At 41.4% G+C, this 17,974-nt stretch overlaps 1 protein-coding gene across 1 annotated transcript; it reads left to right on the forward strand.

Moving 5' to 3' along the window:
* Positions 1-6,651: 6,651 nt before the first annotated feature.
* LOC308664376 (protein FAM240B-like) lies at positions 6,652-17,773 on the forward strand. Its single transcript, XM_081321587.1, has 3 exons — positions 6,652-6,903; positions 10,460-10,608; positions 16,202-17,773. The coding sequence occupies exons 1-3, from the start codon at positions 6,895-6,897 to the stop codon at positions 16,320-16,322; spliced, it is 279 nt and encodes a 92-aa protein (XP_081177713.1). The 5' UTR covers positions 6,652-6,894; the 3' UTR covers positions 16,323-17,773.
* Positions 17,774-17,974: the final 201 nt, after the last annotated feature.

Genomic DNA, 17,974 nt, shown 5'->3' on the forward strand with positions numbered 1-17,974 from the left:
TCCCGGACCTAAGCCATGTAGGGCTTTAAAGGTAAGTACCAGCACCTTAAATCTCACCCGGAGGGCAACTGGTAGCCAATGCAGCTCCCGCAGGAGGGGTGTAATATGGGAGTATCGGGAAGCTCCCATCACAACCCGCGCAGCTGCATTCTGCACCAGCTGAAGCCTCCGGGTGGTCTTTAAGGGCAGCCCCATGTAGAGAGCATTACAGTAATCAATACGGGAGGTAACGAGTGCGTGGGTGACTGTACGTAGGGCATCTCGGTCCAAAAAGGGGCGTAATTGGTATATAAGACGAATCTGGGCAAATGCTCCCCTAGCCACGGTTCCAATGTGATCTTCAAAACTGAGTCGTGAATCTAGGAGGACGCCCAGATTGCGTGCTTTATCAATGGGAGGTAACATCTCTCCTCCTATAGTCAGAGATGGAACCTCTTGGACTAAACGAGATGACGGTATGTACAGCCACTCAGTCTTGGCCGGGTTGAGTCGAAGCCTGTTTTCTCCCATCCAAATCTGTACCGCTTCCAGACAACGGGACATCACATCGAGGGCATCACTGGGTTGGTTCGGGGTGGAGATGAATAGCTGGGTATCATCAGCATATTGATGATATTTCACCCCGAAGCTACGGATGATCTCTCCCAGCGGCTTCATATAGATGTTGAACAGGAGGGGCGAGAGCACCGAACCCTGAGGCACTCCACAATTAAGAGGCCTAGGGCTTGACCTCTGCCCTCCTGCCAACACCGTCTGCGAACGTTCCGAGAGGTAGGAGGAGAACCAACGCAGAACGGTGCCTCCCACTCCCAGCCCCTCAAGACGACGCAGTAAGATACCATGGTCGATGGTATCAAAAGCCGCTGATAGATCTAATAGGACCAGGACAGAAGAATAACCTCTATCTCGGGCCCGCCAGAGATCATTCACCAGCGCGACCAATGCCGTCTCCGTGCTGTGCCCCGGTCTGAAACCCGATTGGTACGGATCTAGATATTCAGCTTCCTCCAGGTTCAAAGGGAGCTGTCGTGCCACCACGCTCTCAACGACCTTCGCAAGGAAGCGAAGGTTGGAGACAGGACGGAAGTTGTTTAAAACAGCTGGGTCCAGTGCCGGTTTCTTGAGGAGGGGCCTTACCACCGCCTCTTTCAAGGCAGCAGGGAAGTACCCTTCACTCAGTGAGGCATTGATAACTGCTAGGAGCCAGCCTCGTGTAACCTCCCGAGAAGCATAGACTAGCCAGGAGGGACACGGGTCCAACAAACATGTGGCGGCACTTAGTTTCCCCATGATCTTGTCCACTTCATCCGGAGTCACAGGATCGAACTCTTCCCAAATGTACTTGGCCAACTTCATCGTTTTCCTCTCGTTAGATACTGCCCAGTCAGAGTCCAGACCAGCCCGAATCTGAGCAATTTTGTCCACCAGATATTTACTAAATTCCTCAGCCCGTCCATGTAGGGGGTCCTCTCCCGTCTCTTGACTTAAAAGGGAGCGGACCACTCTAAATAGGGCGGCCGGGCGATTATCTGCGGACGCAATGAGGGTGGTGAAGTAGGCGTGCTTTGCCACCCTCATTGCCACAAGATAGGATCTAGAAAAGGATCTTAACTGTGTTCGGTCAGACTCGGACCGACTGGCTCTCCAAATGCTCTCTAGGCCCCTTCTCTGGCGCTTCATCTCCCGCAGGTCCTTGGAGAACCAAGGAGCGAGTCGGGACTTGCGCCGGGTCAGAGGCCGCAAAGGGACAACGCGGTCGAGCGCCTCCGAAGCAGCCTGTTGCCAGGCATTAACTAAGGACTCGACCGGGTTGTGGGAGAGGGAGGTGGGAATCGGTCCAAGCGCCATCTGGAATTTATCTGGGTCCATCAGGCGCCTGGGGCGGAACCACCTGGTCGGTTCCGCTTCCTGACATCGGGGGGTGACGTGACGGAGGCCCAACCGCAGGAGGTAGTGGTCTGTCCATGAAAGGGGTTGTGATGTTGGAGTAACCCCACCCATCCCATTTAGCCACTGCCCAGAGACAAAAATTAGATCCGGCATGTTTCCTCCCTCGTGAGTTGGGTCCTGAGTAATTTGAGTAAGGTCCATGGCCGTCATGGAGGCCATGAACTCTCGGGCCACTTCTGATGCACTGCCCAGGGAAGGTAGATTAAAATCTCCCAGTACCATAAGCTTTGGAAATTCGACCGCCAATCCTGAGATGGCGTCAGGTAGCTTGGGTAGAACCGTTGCTGTGCAGCTTGGAGAGAGGTATACCAGAAGTAGGCCCAACTGACCACCAGGACCCCACCTTAAGAGGAGGGATTCACATCCGTCTATCTGAGGGGCAGTGGCCTCCCGCGGATGGAGGGTCTCTCTGATAACGATCGCCACGCCACCTCCCCTACCCTGAGCTCGAGGTTGATGTAGCACACGGAAACCTGGGGGGGATAAATCAGTCAGAGGGACCCCTCCCTCTGGGCCCAGCCAGGTTTCCGTGATGCATGCCAGGTCTGCGCCTTCCTCCTCGATCAAGTCATGGATGAGGGGAGCTTTATTCACAACAGACCTGGCATTAAAATAGATCAGCCTGAGCTCAGGAGTCAGACCTCCCTCTTCCCCAGGGCAGCAAGCGGGAGCCAGAGGGTCAGAGCGCGCCACAGCAAGAAGATAGCGTGGGCGTGATCTCAGAATACGATATGACCCTCTGCTCCTCCATCTGCTGCCATTCCCAATTACTGTGGGGATCGGTATCCCTGTCCCATCCCCCTGGTTTACAAGACTCTCCATGGCCCTCATATTGCCGCGACCATTGGCCAACTTAGGCTGAGACAGGTCCGGTGGGATCTTCCCCTCGATTTGCTGGGCCTGACCCTCCCCCCTCCCTAACCCTTCAAAAAATTTTAAAAGAAAACCCAAGAGCCTCTTCTTGGCGCCATGCCACCTCTCGGGGTCCCAGGACCCGTCATTAAGGAAACGGCGGCGTAGGTCTGATGGCCATCTCTGAGAGAGTGGGGAAGCTCTCAGGGCAAGTAGCTCACTTCTGGTGTAAGCCATCAGAGGTGGAAATAGGAGTAAAGGACGAGCTGGTAGGAACAACTGCATATCAAGACCACAGAGCTGAAGTAGTGGCTCCTGAGAACATGGTCACCCTCTCACAGTGATCAGGATCTCAGGGGGTCACCATCCAGCTCCGGGTAGGTCGCAGGAGGAGAGAGAGTCCGGTGAATGCTAGCATAGTCTGTTGGTGGATAACTTCGTAGCTCCGGTGATGAGCGGTGGTAGTTCATCTATCTCCATGCCTAAGATGTCATCGCGACCGAGGGGCTGTAGTCAGTCTCCGGTGAAAAAATGAAGGAGGGATTATCTGGACTTAAAGTTATGATCCCGAGAGGATAACTGCTATCTCGGGGGCCTTTCGGCACATCCCACCTCCAAATAAAGCTTCAGGTGGTCCCTGGTGAATTCTGCCCTCCAGACCAGATATAGGAGGGTTTTAAATGGCGCTCTAGCCTACAGACGGTGGCCATCATCCCACAGATCTCTGTCGTGGGGGGGGAGCGCGAAGATCTTATAGATGGGCAGATGGGGGGCAGTAGCCACCAATTCTGGAGCCTCGCCGTCCAGGCTACCTTTGTAGGCAGCCCCAGGTCGTTACAGCTCCTCCGCAGGTGGCTGCAGTGCCGGACCGTTTGTCTATCGAAGGGAGATCGATCAGGTCGTTGTATGTCCATTGCAGGCTTCCGCATGCCGCGCATCCAAGCAGGCCGCTTAACAGCTGATTTGGAGGCCGCCGCAAGATCCCACCGGCAGCTGCCGGCTAGTATATGCTCTCTGCCGGTCTGAACGAGCCAGAAAAGGCTGGAAACTGCGCGTTGCAGCCCGCCCATCACCGGCCGCTTTACAGGCTGCCGCGGGGTGCCGCCGGTTACTCGCATCCAAGCTGGCCGCTTAACAGCTGATTTGGGGACCGCCGCAAGATCCCATCGGCAGCTGCCGGCTGGTATATGCTCTTTGCTGGTTTGAGCGAGCCAGAAAAGGCTGCAAACTGCACGTTGCAGCCCGACCATCCTCGGCCGCTTTACAGGTTGCCGTAGGGTGCCGCCGGTTGCTTTCGGCCGTTGTAATTCAACCGTCAGCCTGATCGAGCCGTTCCGCTTGGCCCCTTCGAGTCCGGGAGCCTTGCCTCCTTGCCGCTTCGCCATCCCTTTCCAATACCGCCCCGTTGTTACTACTGGCGCTCATTACGGGCTCCACCAAAGCCTCGGAGGGTCCTGTCGCCCATCCGGGCTAGGGAACAGCAGCCCCCTGCAGGGCTCCATGCCAAACTCGCATCCTTTGATCTCCGCGATCAGCTGCGAGCGGCCATCTTCCAGGAGGCGTGGCAAAAAAAAAAAAAAAATATAGAAGCTTTCGTGTAATTTGTAATCAAGAGGGCCAATTTACTAATAACGAACTTGAAAATTAAAATGTCAGACAAACTAATGTAATATATGGTATCTTATTAGGTTGTTCATGAAGATTATTTTAATATTGTTCTAATAGCTTAATTATAAAATATGATTTTTCTATTTAAAGTAGGTTTAGAAAGAGGGGAAAAACAACTCTGATTTATTACATGTTTGAGTGCTACCATCTTATTTGGTGACAGTTTTGCTGGCAGAACAATTTAACAATTTGAATGTTTTCACATCTTTATTATGAATATACCACGTAACAACAACAAAAACACACCCTTCAAGTTCTGGTAGTTCTCCTGCTAAGCAATTAAATAGGAAAAAAATGGATTTTGAAACAAATTAACATGTATCTCTCAATTTAAACTGTACTTTAACATAAAAAGAGAACATTGGAAAAAAAATCCGTATATGTTTTCTGAACTAAGATTTAAATGTCCATCCTATCAGGTACTATATGTAATAAATAAGATAAATGATGCTACCATACCCTCCAGTTCAGGCAGCAAAATCTCTTGGGTCAGCACTGAGGAACAACAAGTATGATCAGTAGGCATTAAATCAGGGGTGTCCAACCTTGGCAACTTTAAGACTTGTGGACTTCAAGTCCCAGAATTCCCCAGCCAGTACGCTAATCAACAGCAGGCCATGTGGAGATTACTAGTATAGAACCTTCATAGAAGAAATTCCACAAGGTCAATAACCCCAAAATAGGAAAGAAAAATATGCTGATTGTGAAAAGTTATTGTTCTTTTGTAAGCGCTACAATTTAGCTCCTCCCACAGTTCTTCTAGTCACCTTACTGGAACACTATGGTGTTCTGGCATTATTTTTTCATTTGACAGATTATGGATCTGATTCTATTCAGGTTTTTAAAAATGTGTTTGTTTCTTAGCATTTATGCCATTCTGACACCATTTATTTATTTACTTATTTGACAGATTTATATCATGTCTAGCAGCTCAAGACAGCTCATGAGAAAGGCTAGGCTGAGAAAGAGCATCCCTGGCTTAAAGTCAACCAATGAATTTCATGGTTGTGGAGAGGGTTGAACTTGGTCTCTACAGTCCCAGTCCAATCTCTTCTACATCAATACTTTTGCCCTCTGAAAGGACTATAAGTTTAGTTCTAGCACTAGTCAGGGAAAAACAAAATCTACACTGGATGCATTCACTGAAATAACTTTGTATTGCATACATGCACACATTTATATCATTGCAGAAATAATACAAGTATTAAATTCAAAAATGGAGTATTTGAAGCATATCTACACAAGCCATACCTTTTTTAAAAAAATATAGACATTTAAGTGAACTTGTTTTTCTTTGGGGGAATCTTTCAAGAATTTACTACTGCAATTTAGAAGTAATAAACTATTCATTTATTAGTAAAAACAAAGGAGAATGAACCTTTTCTTGTTCACAAATCAGAGTTCAGATTTTGGTTTTTGACAAATAATAAAGGCAGGACAAAAAATCTTTAAAAATGACAATAATTTTTGCTTTCAAAAAAAAACCTCTGAAAAGTCTACTGAAAGAAATATTATAAATGAAGGATGCGGTGGTGGACCATGAAGGGTGACATTTTATAATTGGTGCTTTTCCATGAGGCTAATTATTTTACTCTACTACTCAGAATAATAAGGAATCTTACAGGCTCTGGCTTACAAAATCTTATGCTCTAAGATGTTTATTCTATAAGATGTCGGAATATTATTTAAAATGGTGAGAAGGAAACATCTCATTTTGAGAAATTTCAGAAACCACAGCAAAGAAAAACTTTCTAGTTCTCATTTCAACAGAGGAAAAATATATATTACACATTATTTCATAGTCTTAAAAGTTTCAAGGATGCTGTTGAGTGCAAATTCCTTGACTACTGCATAAAAAGAATGGCTGGAGTCTTATCAAAAACCAGCTAGGTTTTCTTATCAAAGACTAGATCAAAAGATTTAGTGCCATCACTCTTCCAGCTTATTCAAGTAACCCAGTCTTAAAACAAACCAATGTTATACAACATAGAGTATTTAGGTCTCTTATTTATTCAAATGATGGTGTCCTGTTCTTGCTAGTCACGTGGCAACATGTTCCTAAGATGTTGCATTTGTCAAAGAATAACTGTTTCCCTTGAGCCAAATTATGACATCAGTGACACTTGCCAGAAAATTATAGCATAGATCAAATGTGGCAGTCAGAGCTGATGGTTTGTAGCTGTCTGGCAATCCCACCTCATGTTGTAGATCTCACAGAAGGAGATTTAATTTCTTTCCCCTCCGTTGAAATGATTCAAAAATAGCCATGTCATCAAACCCAAATAAAAAATGAGTGACAGAAGAAAAAGATATTTGAAGCTCACCCAAGCCACTTTGAGTTTTTAGAAAGAGAAGACCCTAAAGGTAAAACTAACACATTTAAAAAGTATTTCCAAAAGGCCAGATGAAAGAAGAAGTTTCTCTATGATTAAAGTAAGCATTTAATTTTTAAATATATTATTATTATTATTATTATTATTATTATTATTATTATTATTATTATTATTATTATTATTATTATTATTATTATTATTATTATTGTAAATTGCAATGCTTAGCATTGTAACTGACATCTTGTTAAACTTATACAATTAATAACACAATCTAGTACATATTGTTTTACACATTTCTGGATTTTTATTAGCATATTGGTTTGTTTAAGATACTTTGATGTTTGAAACACTTGGATATGTTGTTACTAAACACAGAACTAAACTTTATCATCCCACACTTGATGTCTCCATAGGATATGTTTACGAATATGACAGCTTCAGCATACTAATAAGAATATGGAATTTATTTGTTCAGCTTAATGAAATCATTATAAATAAATAACTCAATGTTGCCATATAATTGCTTCAATCTAAGTCTGCATCTAATATAGAAACAAGATCCATTTATTGTAGTATTCATATGTCTGATTAAGTCTGTAGTGAATTGCCCATAAATGAGCTAAAATTCATTTGAGATGTTATTTCATAACCACAGACTCCTCACTTTCCTATATTGAGATATTGTGTGAGGTAAAAATTCTTTGCAAAATACCTGCTTCATCTGGAAACACTGAGATTCTGTTGAAGATAGAATATTAGTCCTAATAAAAGTATACCAATTTCATAATGGTCTACATATTTATTCGGTAACAAACATTACTAATTAAATGAGACTTAAGCTAAGGGAAATTGAGCTGTGAGTTGCAGTTATGAACATTTAGTAGGGAGTAAATGTGTGCTGAATTCAGTAAGGCTTACTTCTGAGTAGAATCTTACAAGATCACAATAAAAAAATCTTGCCTTTAAAAATGCATATAAAATATATAATATGTAAAACATTACTTCCCAAATTATATAACTCAAAGATGTTTGCTCTCCATTTTAGGGAAGTGGAAAGAAACTTAGTGAAGGAAATTTAATCAGAAAATTAAGCTTAGACAAATAGTTTTTTCCATTCATCAGTGTTTAATAACTACCATATTAGGGCTTGTTTCATTTACACGCTATGGGTTTATATATAAAACAAATTAATTTTCTTAAATATTACATGCAGGAATAGTTTAAGATATTTAGTTTATTTCCACTTATTGGTTCTAATTAATTTGGAATGACTGAATGGGGGGAAAAACAGCCATTCATCGTAGGAATGGGTCACCTGTCTGAAATTAAACCAATTGCTTGGTATTGACAAAATAAGAGCATGAATCAAAGATATTATGCAAATGTTTTGTTTAAAAAGTGCCATACTTAAGTTCCTTTAAGCATTTACCATGGGGAATGGAATATTAACTGGAACTTTAAATGAAATTATTTCTTTTCTTCTTTTTTGTTAAGTTTCTGGATTTATTTTATTATTTTGAACAATCATCACAAAAATAGAAGTAACACAAACAAGAACTATATGAAGAGAAAGAAACTTATACCTCCAAATGCCACAAATGTTTGTAGAGAAAACTGATGCCATTGGTGTCTCTGAACTAGATATTTTCTAAAGTGCAAAAATGCCCCATTTTTTGTTCAGCTTTAAGGTTGTCCCATCTTTTTTCTTTTCAAACAAAATGTTTTTTGGGAAAGAAAAGATAGAGATATTGAGCAACTCTTCAGCTGGTGGATAGAACTAAAAGCCCTCAATCTGGAAGCATCTTGCAGATCAAGTGATACCAGATGGCTAGTGTTGGCAGATGTGCAGACACAAGGGGGAGATATTGACATGTGTGAATAAAGCTCTAGTTTTACAGAAGTGCTGATGTCTGCACATGCTTAATTGCCTAGGATGGTTGACTGTCATTGGGGAAAGAAAAACACAAAACTGGGAAGATTGAAAACAAAATATATTATCCAGAGAAAAGCACAGAAGCACTCTTGTTACGATGTAAAACTGTTTACATGAATTTGCCACCTATAGTTACAGCACAATAGTATCTACTTGCAGTTCAAATAATTCCTGAAATATTCAGAATTTTTTTTTTAAAAAATGATTGCATTACTATTATTATATTTTTTTAATGGCTAACAGAGAATTTACCTTGGATGACGTTCTACTGAATCCAGTTTAGAACAGTCTATAAACTTTAAAGAAACTACCTTTATTTATTCATTATTCTGTTTATGACTGCAGCAATAATGTTATTCTTCTTCGTGAATGTAATCTGTTGTGCTCATACATATCAAAGAGACACAATCAGAAATAAAATAACAATATTTTACAGACAAAATAACAAGTTCCTGATCTTTTCGTGCACTTTGATAATTATGTGAGAAATACCATGAACATTATCTTGCTTCCCCGAAAACACTCAGAAACAATAAGAATATACAATCCTAGGTGCAAGAAGGAGAACCAGCCCACACTATCAATTAAACCAGGGCTTTTCAACCTTTTCACCCATTGTAACACTTCTAGGATATGGCAACATTCGAGTACTACCAGTCGCCTTGCAAGGTGTCAAAAACTTGATGACCAAAAAAAAAAGGAAAAAAGTGATGAAGTACAGGTGGTCCTCAACTTACAACAGTTCGCTTAGTGACTGTTCGAAACTACAATGGCACTGAAAAAAGTGCCCCCCCAAGCCACAGCCGAGCAAGAAACCTGACTGCCCGCCTGGTGGCGCTCTTCCTCCTGTCCGAGGTTTTCACTGTTGTGAGCATTTCTGTTGAGGATTGGCAGCAGGGGTGAGGTGGGGGGTGTTTGGTTTTTATTTCCCCCCCCCCGGGGCACTGTGACCATCATAAATATGAATTAGTTGCCAAGCATCTGAATGTAAATCACAAGACCTGGAGATGCTGCACAATTCCAGCTGATCGGCGCTTCTTCTGGCCTCAGCAGAAGTGCCAGGATCAGTGCTGCTTTCCAGCTGATTGGTGCTTCTTCAGGGCTCAGCAGAAGCACCAGGATCAGCACCGAGCTCCAGCTGGAGCCTGGCGCTGATCCTTGCACTTCCACTGAGCCCTGACAGCCCTGCAGCTCCAGCCATCTCTCGCTCAGGCTTCTGCAGTGCTACCACCCGTTCAGCTCATTCCCCTCCCCCACTACGTTTTCTAGGATGGTCGCTTACCACCTGCTAGGTGCCAATTCACCACAGGTGGTACCTATACCACTGGTTGAAAAGCCCTGAATTAAACTGATGTTAGAATATGTTTAGCATGTTGAGATATTCAGCACTATCTGGTGGTAGAGCCCACCTCTTATTTGTTCCACAGTATCACTCACTGTAGTTGTAGAACAATATATAGGTTACTTTCTCTGCAAACAAAACTAAGAAGGTGTGAGCTGAAGCATAACATCCTTTGTCAAACCAACTCAGAAAACTCTAGCTTAAATATTATAGCTCATCTAAGTAGAATCTAATGTAGGAAGTTATTTTCACCAAAAGCTTTTATGTAAGCCATTTTATAATGGAGGAAAGGGAAAGACTTGCTATTTTCTTGGAACATGAATTATTATTTTAGCAGTCAGAAAAGTGCTGTCTCTTTTGTACTTTTGAATTGCTTTTCAGAACATGGACATCTTCATTGGCTCCAACCGCCATCCCATAGTAATCTGTGATGCTCATGGCTTGAAGAAATTTTGGGAAAAAATAATTGAAACATATACCAAACAAAAAGAAGATGAAGATTCTCGATTGCACCAAAGTGCTTTAAATAAGTGAGTGGTTTTATCTGCATTAAATTCAACCTGCTTAGCAAAGCTGTATTATAGGTTTCAAACTGGGTACATCTAATATTTTTTATTTAGTCTATATTCAACTAAGCAACTCACTTCAGAAACAGACTACTCTGGCTAAGAAAGGCAGAATTTCTTTCTGGGGGGACCTGGACAAATATATCTTTGGGGTGCTTTACATAAATGATATGCTAGCCTAAAGGCCAACAATAGAATTGCTGATATACTGTCTGTTCCCCAAAGCAATCACTTCTTGATTCATTTATCCGTATTGATGATCCTTTACATATTTCTGCAAGGCACCATCATTTATTCTATGACATTTAGGTCATCTGGAAGATGGCAGTGTTAAAATAACGTTGCCCTATTGTAAATGTGTACCTCTATTTCAGGAAGATAATGTGCAGATTTCCAAGGCAGGTTTATCTAAATAAAATCATATAAATGGCATTAAATATTAATGTATTTGAGGGCCCCTCCACAAGTACCTTCCAAGCAGATTTGTGGCAACTAGTCAAGAATTGCTTTTATTTTCACAGAGACGATAACTTGAGACACAGAATAGAAATGCCAAATATATTGCCAATCCAATCAGCTAAAATGGTGATACAGACTACATGTAGACTAAGGTCTGCTAAGTTAAATGGAGCCAACTCCCAAAGATATATGCATAAGTTTACTCTTTGCTACTGTAATGTAATTATGCATACCTCAGGTCTGCAACACTTAGAGCAGTTCCAGAGCACTGGTTTCTACTACTATGGTAACTGTTCCACATCTGACTGACCTCATGCTGTTGTCTGCACTTAGCAAGTTTATTTTGGACTCTGCTATTTATTACAAACAGCAGCAAAGCTGCTATTTTCCTTGGAATATAACACTAAGACATGATAGAACTCATGTGCAAATTGTTTTGCTCTTGGCAGGAACTCTTGGCTCACTTCAGTTCTTAGTTCCTGGAATCAGTCCAAGCATCATCCTCTCTGTCCCCAGAGATTCACTGTGCTATTCCTGGAGCTTTTCTCCTCTTGTATGTTTAAAACCATCTTCATTCTCCTCCAATTGAGCCACAAGTGCAATACATATCTAGGATCACAACTACAGGGAAATGACTGGTTACAAAATCGCTAACACGCTCACATTTTACTGTCACAAATCACCAAGGTTTTTTTTTAATGCTAGAGTTTGGAAGCCATTAGAAGATTGTACACATTTTTTAATAATCTATTTTCTCCTCAATATTTTGCCTTTCACATTTGGGGGGCAGTTCAGCAAAAATGCATATGAATATTGATATTGAAAAATAAAGATGGGAATTGGATGTTCACAGAAGAAGGCAGAACTTTATTCGTTCATTCAATGTATACGCCTACCATCTCAGAGTGGTAGCTCTGGATATCTAAAGGTACTTAAATGCCAAATACAAAATGCAAAAGCCAATATATGTACTAGCAATCAAGACAAATCAATTAACCACAAACCAACAACCTCACCAAGAGTCTAACTGCCATGGCTGACAACACATCCAGGTCTCCAAACTTTGGGAAAAGCCAGCAAGGTTGGTGCTAATCTAATTTCAGGAGCAATAATGTTCCAAAGTAGGCAGCACAATAGCAAAAACAAGTTTTTTGGGTTCAGAAAGATGACACTTCTTAAGCAACAGGACCCACAGAGATTATAAGACTGAATGAGAAATTTAGTCATTTGTAGTAGCTGCTTCTCTGATGGAAGTTTTATTCTCAGTTTCTTTTAGCAGCCTTTCACCAAACATGTCTTCGCCATTTTTATAACCATTTTTTTTTCATCTGAGAAATATAGTTTGAGCATTTTTCTGAACTTCTCCTACAATGTCTTCCAGTTGCCTTAGCTGTATGGTGACTAAGAAATATCTGAGAATACTGTATTTGTCTTTTATTCATCCCTCTTTGGTTTCTCTGTTTCAATTAATCCCAAAGTGAAGACATTGGGAACAAATTCCTCATCCTGAGCTTTTTCAAAACAGCAAGAATGGGCAGTTAGGGAACTTCTAGAGGAGGGAAGAAGTATGATATTGGGAAAAAAACAGCCATGCCTGTTATTTCACAATAAAGTAAGCTTATAGGTAAAGGTAAAGGTTCCCCCGCACATGCGTGCTAGTCGTTTCCAACTCTAGGGGTCAGTGCTCATCTCCATTTCAAAGCCAAAGAGCCAGCGCTTGTCCGAGGACGTCTCCATGGTCATGTGGCCAGCATGACTAGATGCCAAAGGCGCACGGAACACTGTTACCTTCCCACCGTAGTGGTCCCTATTTTTCTACTCGCATTTTTACGTGCTTTCGAACTGCTAGGTTGGCAAAAGCTGGGACGAGTAACAGGCGCTCACTCTGTTACGCGGCACTCGGGATTCGACCCGCCAAACTGCCGACCTTCTGATCGACAAGCTCAGCGTCCTAACCCACTGAGCCATTGCGTCCCTCTAAGCTTATAACCATCATCAAAATAAAACTGAAAACATGTTACTATGTACAAAAAAGCAGAAGCCTCTTTTACTGAGGAAGAAAACTGTTGGAAATCAGAAGTCAGATTATTAACTTTTATGGGCTTCCAGGCTTATAATAAAAGACAAAGATGTAAGTTGAATGTTATACGGCTTAAGAAAGAATTCACTGGTTACACTGAAGAGTAAGAATAAACAAGGCCATTGTTGCTGTTGTTTTTTTTTTTAAAAAAATACATCCCCATCCAAAATTGCAGTAGCAGCTAAATAATGCCTGTTAGTTTCCTACACCAATTTTTGGCAAGCTCTTAAAAGTATACTTTGAACTGGGGAGATGAGACTTTGCCTTCTCTTCCCTTTCGTCCATAGTTGATACTAATGAATGAACAACTAACAATCTAAATGAAAGTATATCTCTTAGTGTCTCCTGTATAATTAATAAAGAATATTTGAGAAGGGAGAATGGAAGAGTGTGGTTTGAATTTAAAAACTGCTAACTGATTAGAATAGTATTTGAGAATACCACATTTGCTACAGGCTAGATCAGTGATGGCGAACCTTTTAGACACCAGGTGCCCAAACTGCAACCCAAAACCCACTTATGTATCATTGGGTGCCAGGTGGGCGTGGCCAGTTGGGTGGGCGTGGCCCATTGGGTGGGCATGGCACACTGGGTGGGTGTGGCTGCAGTGGTAACGGTAGACTGGGTGGGACTAAAAAGTTCAATCAATCAATTCCAACTTTGCGAGATCTTTTTTTTCCCCGCGAGAAGTTGAAATTGATTGATTGAAACTTTTTTCTTTTTTGCATACGGCAGCAGAGGCCTAAAGCAAAAAGGGTTTATAAAACCCAGCTGAAGGCCTTGGACTGGGGCGACGGTGCGCGTGCCCAGAGAGAGGGCTCTGAGTGCCACCTGTGACACGCGTGCCATAGGTTCGCCACCACAGGGCTAGATCAAAGGCCATACTATGTATACTGGGACATTAAATGAATCAATCAGAGAACAAATAGTTGTACTGAGCAATTATTATATCCCTCTGCAAAAGTTCACCCAGCACATTTAAGGGTTAGAAGCAGATTGGGGTCTCTGCATACAGACCCTCTGAAGACTTTTGCATATAATACACAAAAGTCTGAAGTGGGCTTAATGCGGCTGTGCGCTAACTGAACACCCAGTTTCAAGGAAGCTTGTATGTTCAGCCAAAGACACTGATGATCTCTCTGCAGAACTTTATGTTAAATTCACAGAGACCTACTAAAACTGTGCAGCAGGGACACACAACCTTTTCAATCTGGTAAGCATGATTGGAACTAAGAGAAATATCATGAATTCCCTCACAAAAGCTGCCAAGGGAGTCTTTTTCTTCACAAAACAGCTGTCATGTTGGGTATGGGCAATCATAAAACACTGAAAGTACCAGAAAGTGAAATGATGAGGCTATTGTCTGTTATTTCCTATAATTTAACAGCATGTTTTCTTCAACTTCTTTTCATGTGGGTGTTTTTCCTAAGAAACCAATCACACTTTCAAACAAACCACCAAGCTGCAATCAGGGTTATGCAAAATTCACATCCCTCAAAATTCTGGGCCCAGTTCAGTTGTTTCCAGAAGTAAATCCCTTGAATCAGAAGCAATTCGAGCTCTTCTAGACATGATGTTCCAGATAAAACAGGCCATATCACCTAGGGACCTCTTGTATCCATTCTAATTTGGAGAGTTTACTTCAGCCTAGTCTACAGGGAAACAGAACCTTCTATCTCCAAATCTGAGTCTTTTAACATCCCTAGCTGTGAACCCATCCACCATTTTTTATTTCTAAAAATACCTTTGGGTGCATGTAGAAGCCAGAAACATTCTTGTAAATGCTTTTAATGTTAGATTGTCATGCCTTGCTCTGAAACATGTTGGTCTCCTGTTGCTGTTTTGGGTTATTTGTTTTAGTTAAAAGCAGATCTTGTTTTTAGCCGGGTAGAGTATCAAGCCTGCTTAGTGACAAAGCAAGTGCTTATCACACTGCTTAACTCTATCTTTCAACAAGAAGGACAATAGTAACAGAGGTTTTTGTGCACTCTCCTCTCAATATAATTTTGCTTCAGGGTATGCAACAGGGGAATGGTTGCAATGGGGTCCTGTGATGTCTTGTTCCAGGCCTAAAATATTGTTTATTTTATGTCCAGAGTTCAGGCGAAAACCTAATCTAACAAGAATAGCTTCACTCTTATTCTTATATAGTTTTTTAGCTATGGTTTCTTTTCTCATCACAATTTCAAACATATAAATGTTCATTACAATTGAAAAAAATATTGGATACCTTGCCAAATGGCATATTTTGCCACAATAGTGTACCAATCTATTCCTACACACACTGAAGATCTCAGATGCACAGCCAAGATTCCAGGGATTAGATGCATAGAAGTTCCGATCTTCCCGTCCCATCAGGTGGAATACTTCCATCTGGATTGGTCCACTCCTACACACATTGACAAGAAGTGGTTAATGGGCAATTCCAAAAATATGAGGGTTTATAGTGAGAAGGAATATTTTCCCTTTCACTAATACTTTTTCTATGCACACATTACATTAGTAGCCCAAAGAGGTAAATGGGAACATGCCATATAAACACTTTGATTAAAAAATAACACCTTCTTGATTCAATAAATGCATTCAATTTTTATTATTATTTTGTTATTGTTGTTCTGCTGATGGAGTGCTATAAATAGAGTTTGCTTCCATAAGTTTCCTTGATGTCATTTCCAATACATGTACTATATTATTTTTCCTATGAGATAACCCTGAGCTGAAGCTTCATCCAGAGAATACCCAAAGGAGAAACAACATGTATCTCTAATGACAGCATTTTCCCAGTTGTTTGACTCCTCTGGAATCTAGCAATGTCACCAAGCTTCATTCCGATGATGAGTGATACTATTAGTATTCTCTATCTATCCCAAGTCAGAAGGCCAGAGAGATACCTATGCTAAATTAACACATGACAAGTGCAATGGTGATGAAAGAAAAGGGACATCAATAGCATTACACAAAAGAACTAGACTTCAAAAGCATTTAACTAAAGATTCACGGTATGTTCTTTTTTCCCAGGCTCCGACATGAATGGACTCTAAGGCTGGAAAATCAAATTAAGATACTTCAGAAGAACAGTGAAAATGGCAAAGTGCAGGATAACCTGTCTCCAATTGAAAATTTTAGCCAAAACGGCTGACCAGACTTGATTTTGATCCTTGATGTTTCATTATGAATGTGAGCAGATATTCAACTGACACCTGAGTTATAAATGAGCTATTAAAAGACACACATGGGTACTTTTGGCAAAGTGTTTATCAAACAGCAGCCAAAAAAAGGAAAAAAGAAAACACTAATTCTTAATTGAATATTTATCATTTATGTATATCATTAAGTTCTACCTGCAGTCTTAGCTACTTATATTTGATCCCTGATATCACTGTAATCTTTAAATGGGGGGAAACTGCTCTTTATTATGTCAGTTATCAATAAATTCAGTGGTTAACTTTGGCTAATATACTGTACTTACTTGGGTATCTTGAAATGTTGTCAAATGCTTTGGAATTCTTGAGGCTGAAACAACTTTAGGTTTAGGGAAACAAACAGTCTTCTCATAGGGATGCATTAAAAGTTCTCCCACAATTTATTTTTCCCCCAAGTTGAATTCAGTACTAGCTCTCAAATATATGTCTGTGGGGGAAAAGTGTTGAAAGATGTATATGTTTTGCCCAACTGGAATTTAAAACATTAAGATACCCTGTTCTATAAATGGAAAATAAAAGTGACTCTTTTTTTGTATTTTGGTTTGTCAGGATAGATTTACAGATGTAGCATTAATTTTAAAAAAATGTCATTTTCAGTGCAATCCTATTTATGCCTACTGAACAAAATGAATGATGTTCTTGTTAGACTTCCTGCAGGCTCACATAAAGTTGTAGAGGCTTGTAGCCTTACTAGCCTCTCTGCAGGTTGAACTAGTGATTCTCTCCTTCCCTCTGCTATTTTTGCCACTTTCTGATGGTTGCCAATGTGATATTGTAATCAAAAATTTAAAATGTCGCAGTTGCAAGAAAAACAGTAAAAAGCAAATTGCCTTCCCCCCCCATTTTGTGTTCCTAAATCCTTAATACTTTTCTCTCAAATGGCACTCCACATCCAATCCTTGTTAAGTAAGCAATATGCCAAAAGTTTTTAAATCTTTGAAAGCCTCCTTTTTTCCCTTTTTAATCCAGAAAACAATTAATCCATGTTGTCTCCCCAAGTGGATTTCTCTTATCCTGCCGCTCAGAAAATCTCACTTTACATTTGAAAGTTTAAGAAAGCCTTATGTGACCAATAGATGATAGTCTGACCATCCCCCCTGAGTCATCTACTGTGGTACTGATGGTTGGGGAAGTGAGTCAGGTTGTATGTGTAATCAAAGTTGTGCCAGAGAAAGGGAAAGCACTAATATAGCACTAATACACTTAAGGACAACTTAGGAACTACGGTTCAGTCAGAGACTACATCATTAGAATACAGCAGAGAGAAAAAAGGTTGCTTGGGCATATTTGTGCTATAAGGTAAAGGTAAAGGTTCCCCCGCACATGCGTGCTAGTCGTTTCCGACTCTAGGGGGCGGTGCTCATCTCCGTTTCAAAGCCGAAGAGCCAGCGCTTGTCCGAGGACGTCTCCGTGGTCATGTGGCCGGCATGACTAGATGCCAAAGGCACACGGAACGCTGTTACCTTCCCACCATAGTGGTCCCTATTTTTCTACTTGCATTTTTACGTGCTTTCGAACTGCTAGGTTGGCAGAAGCTGGGACGAGTAACAGGCGCTCACTCTGCTACGCGGCACTCGGGATTCGACCC

Source organism: Vipera berus (assembly GCF_964194415.1).
Source record: "Vipera berus genome assembly, chromosome: 2".
In the NCBI taxonomy this organism is placed as follows: Eukaryota; Metazoa; Chordata; class Lepidosauria; order Squamata; family Viperidae; genus Vipera; species Vipera berus.

Bases quoted from the DNA above. Each gene is read 5' to 3' on its own strand.
- LOC308664376 (XM_081321587.1), top strand. The intron at 10,609-16,201 runs GTGAGTGGTTTT...CTTTTTTCCCAG, and splicing joins CACCAAAGTGCTTTAAATAA to GCTCCGACATGAATGGACTC.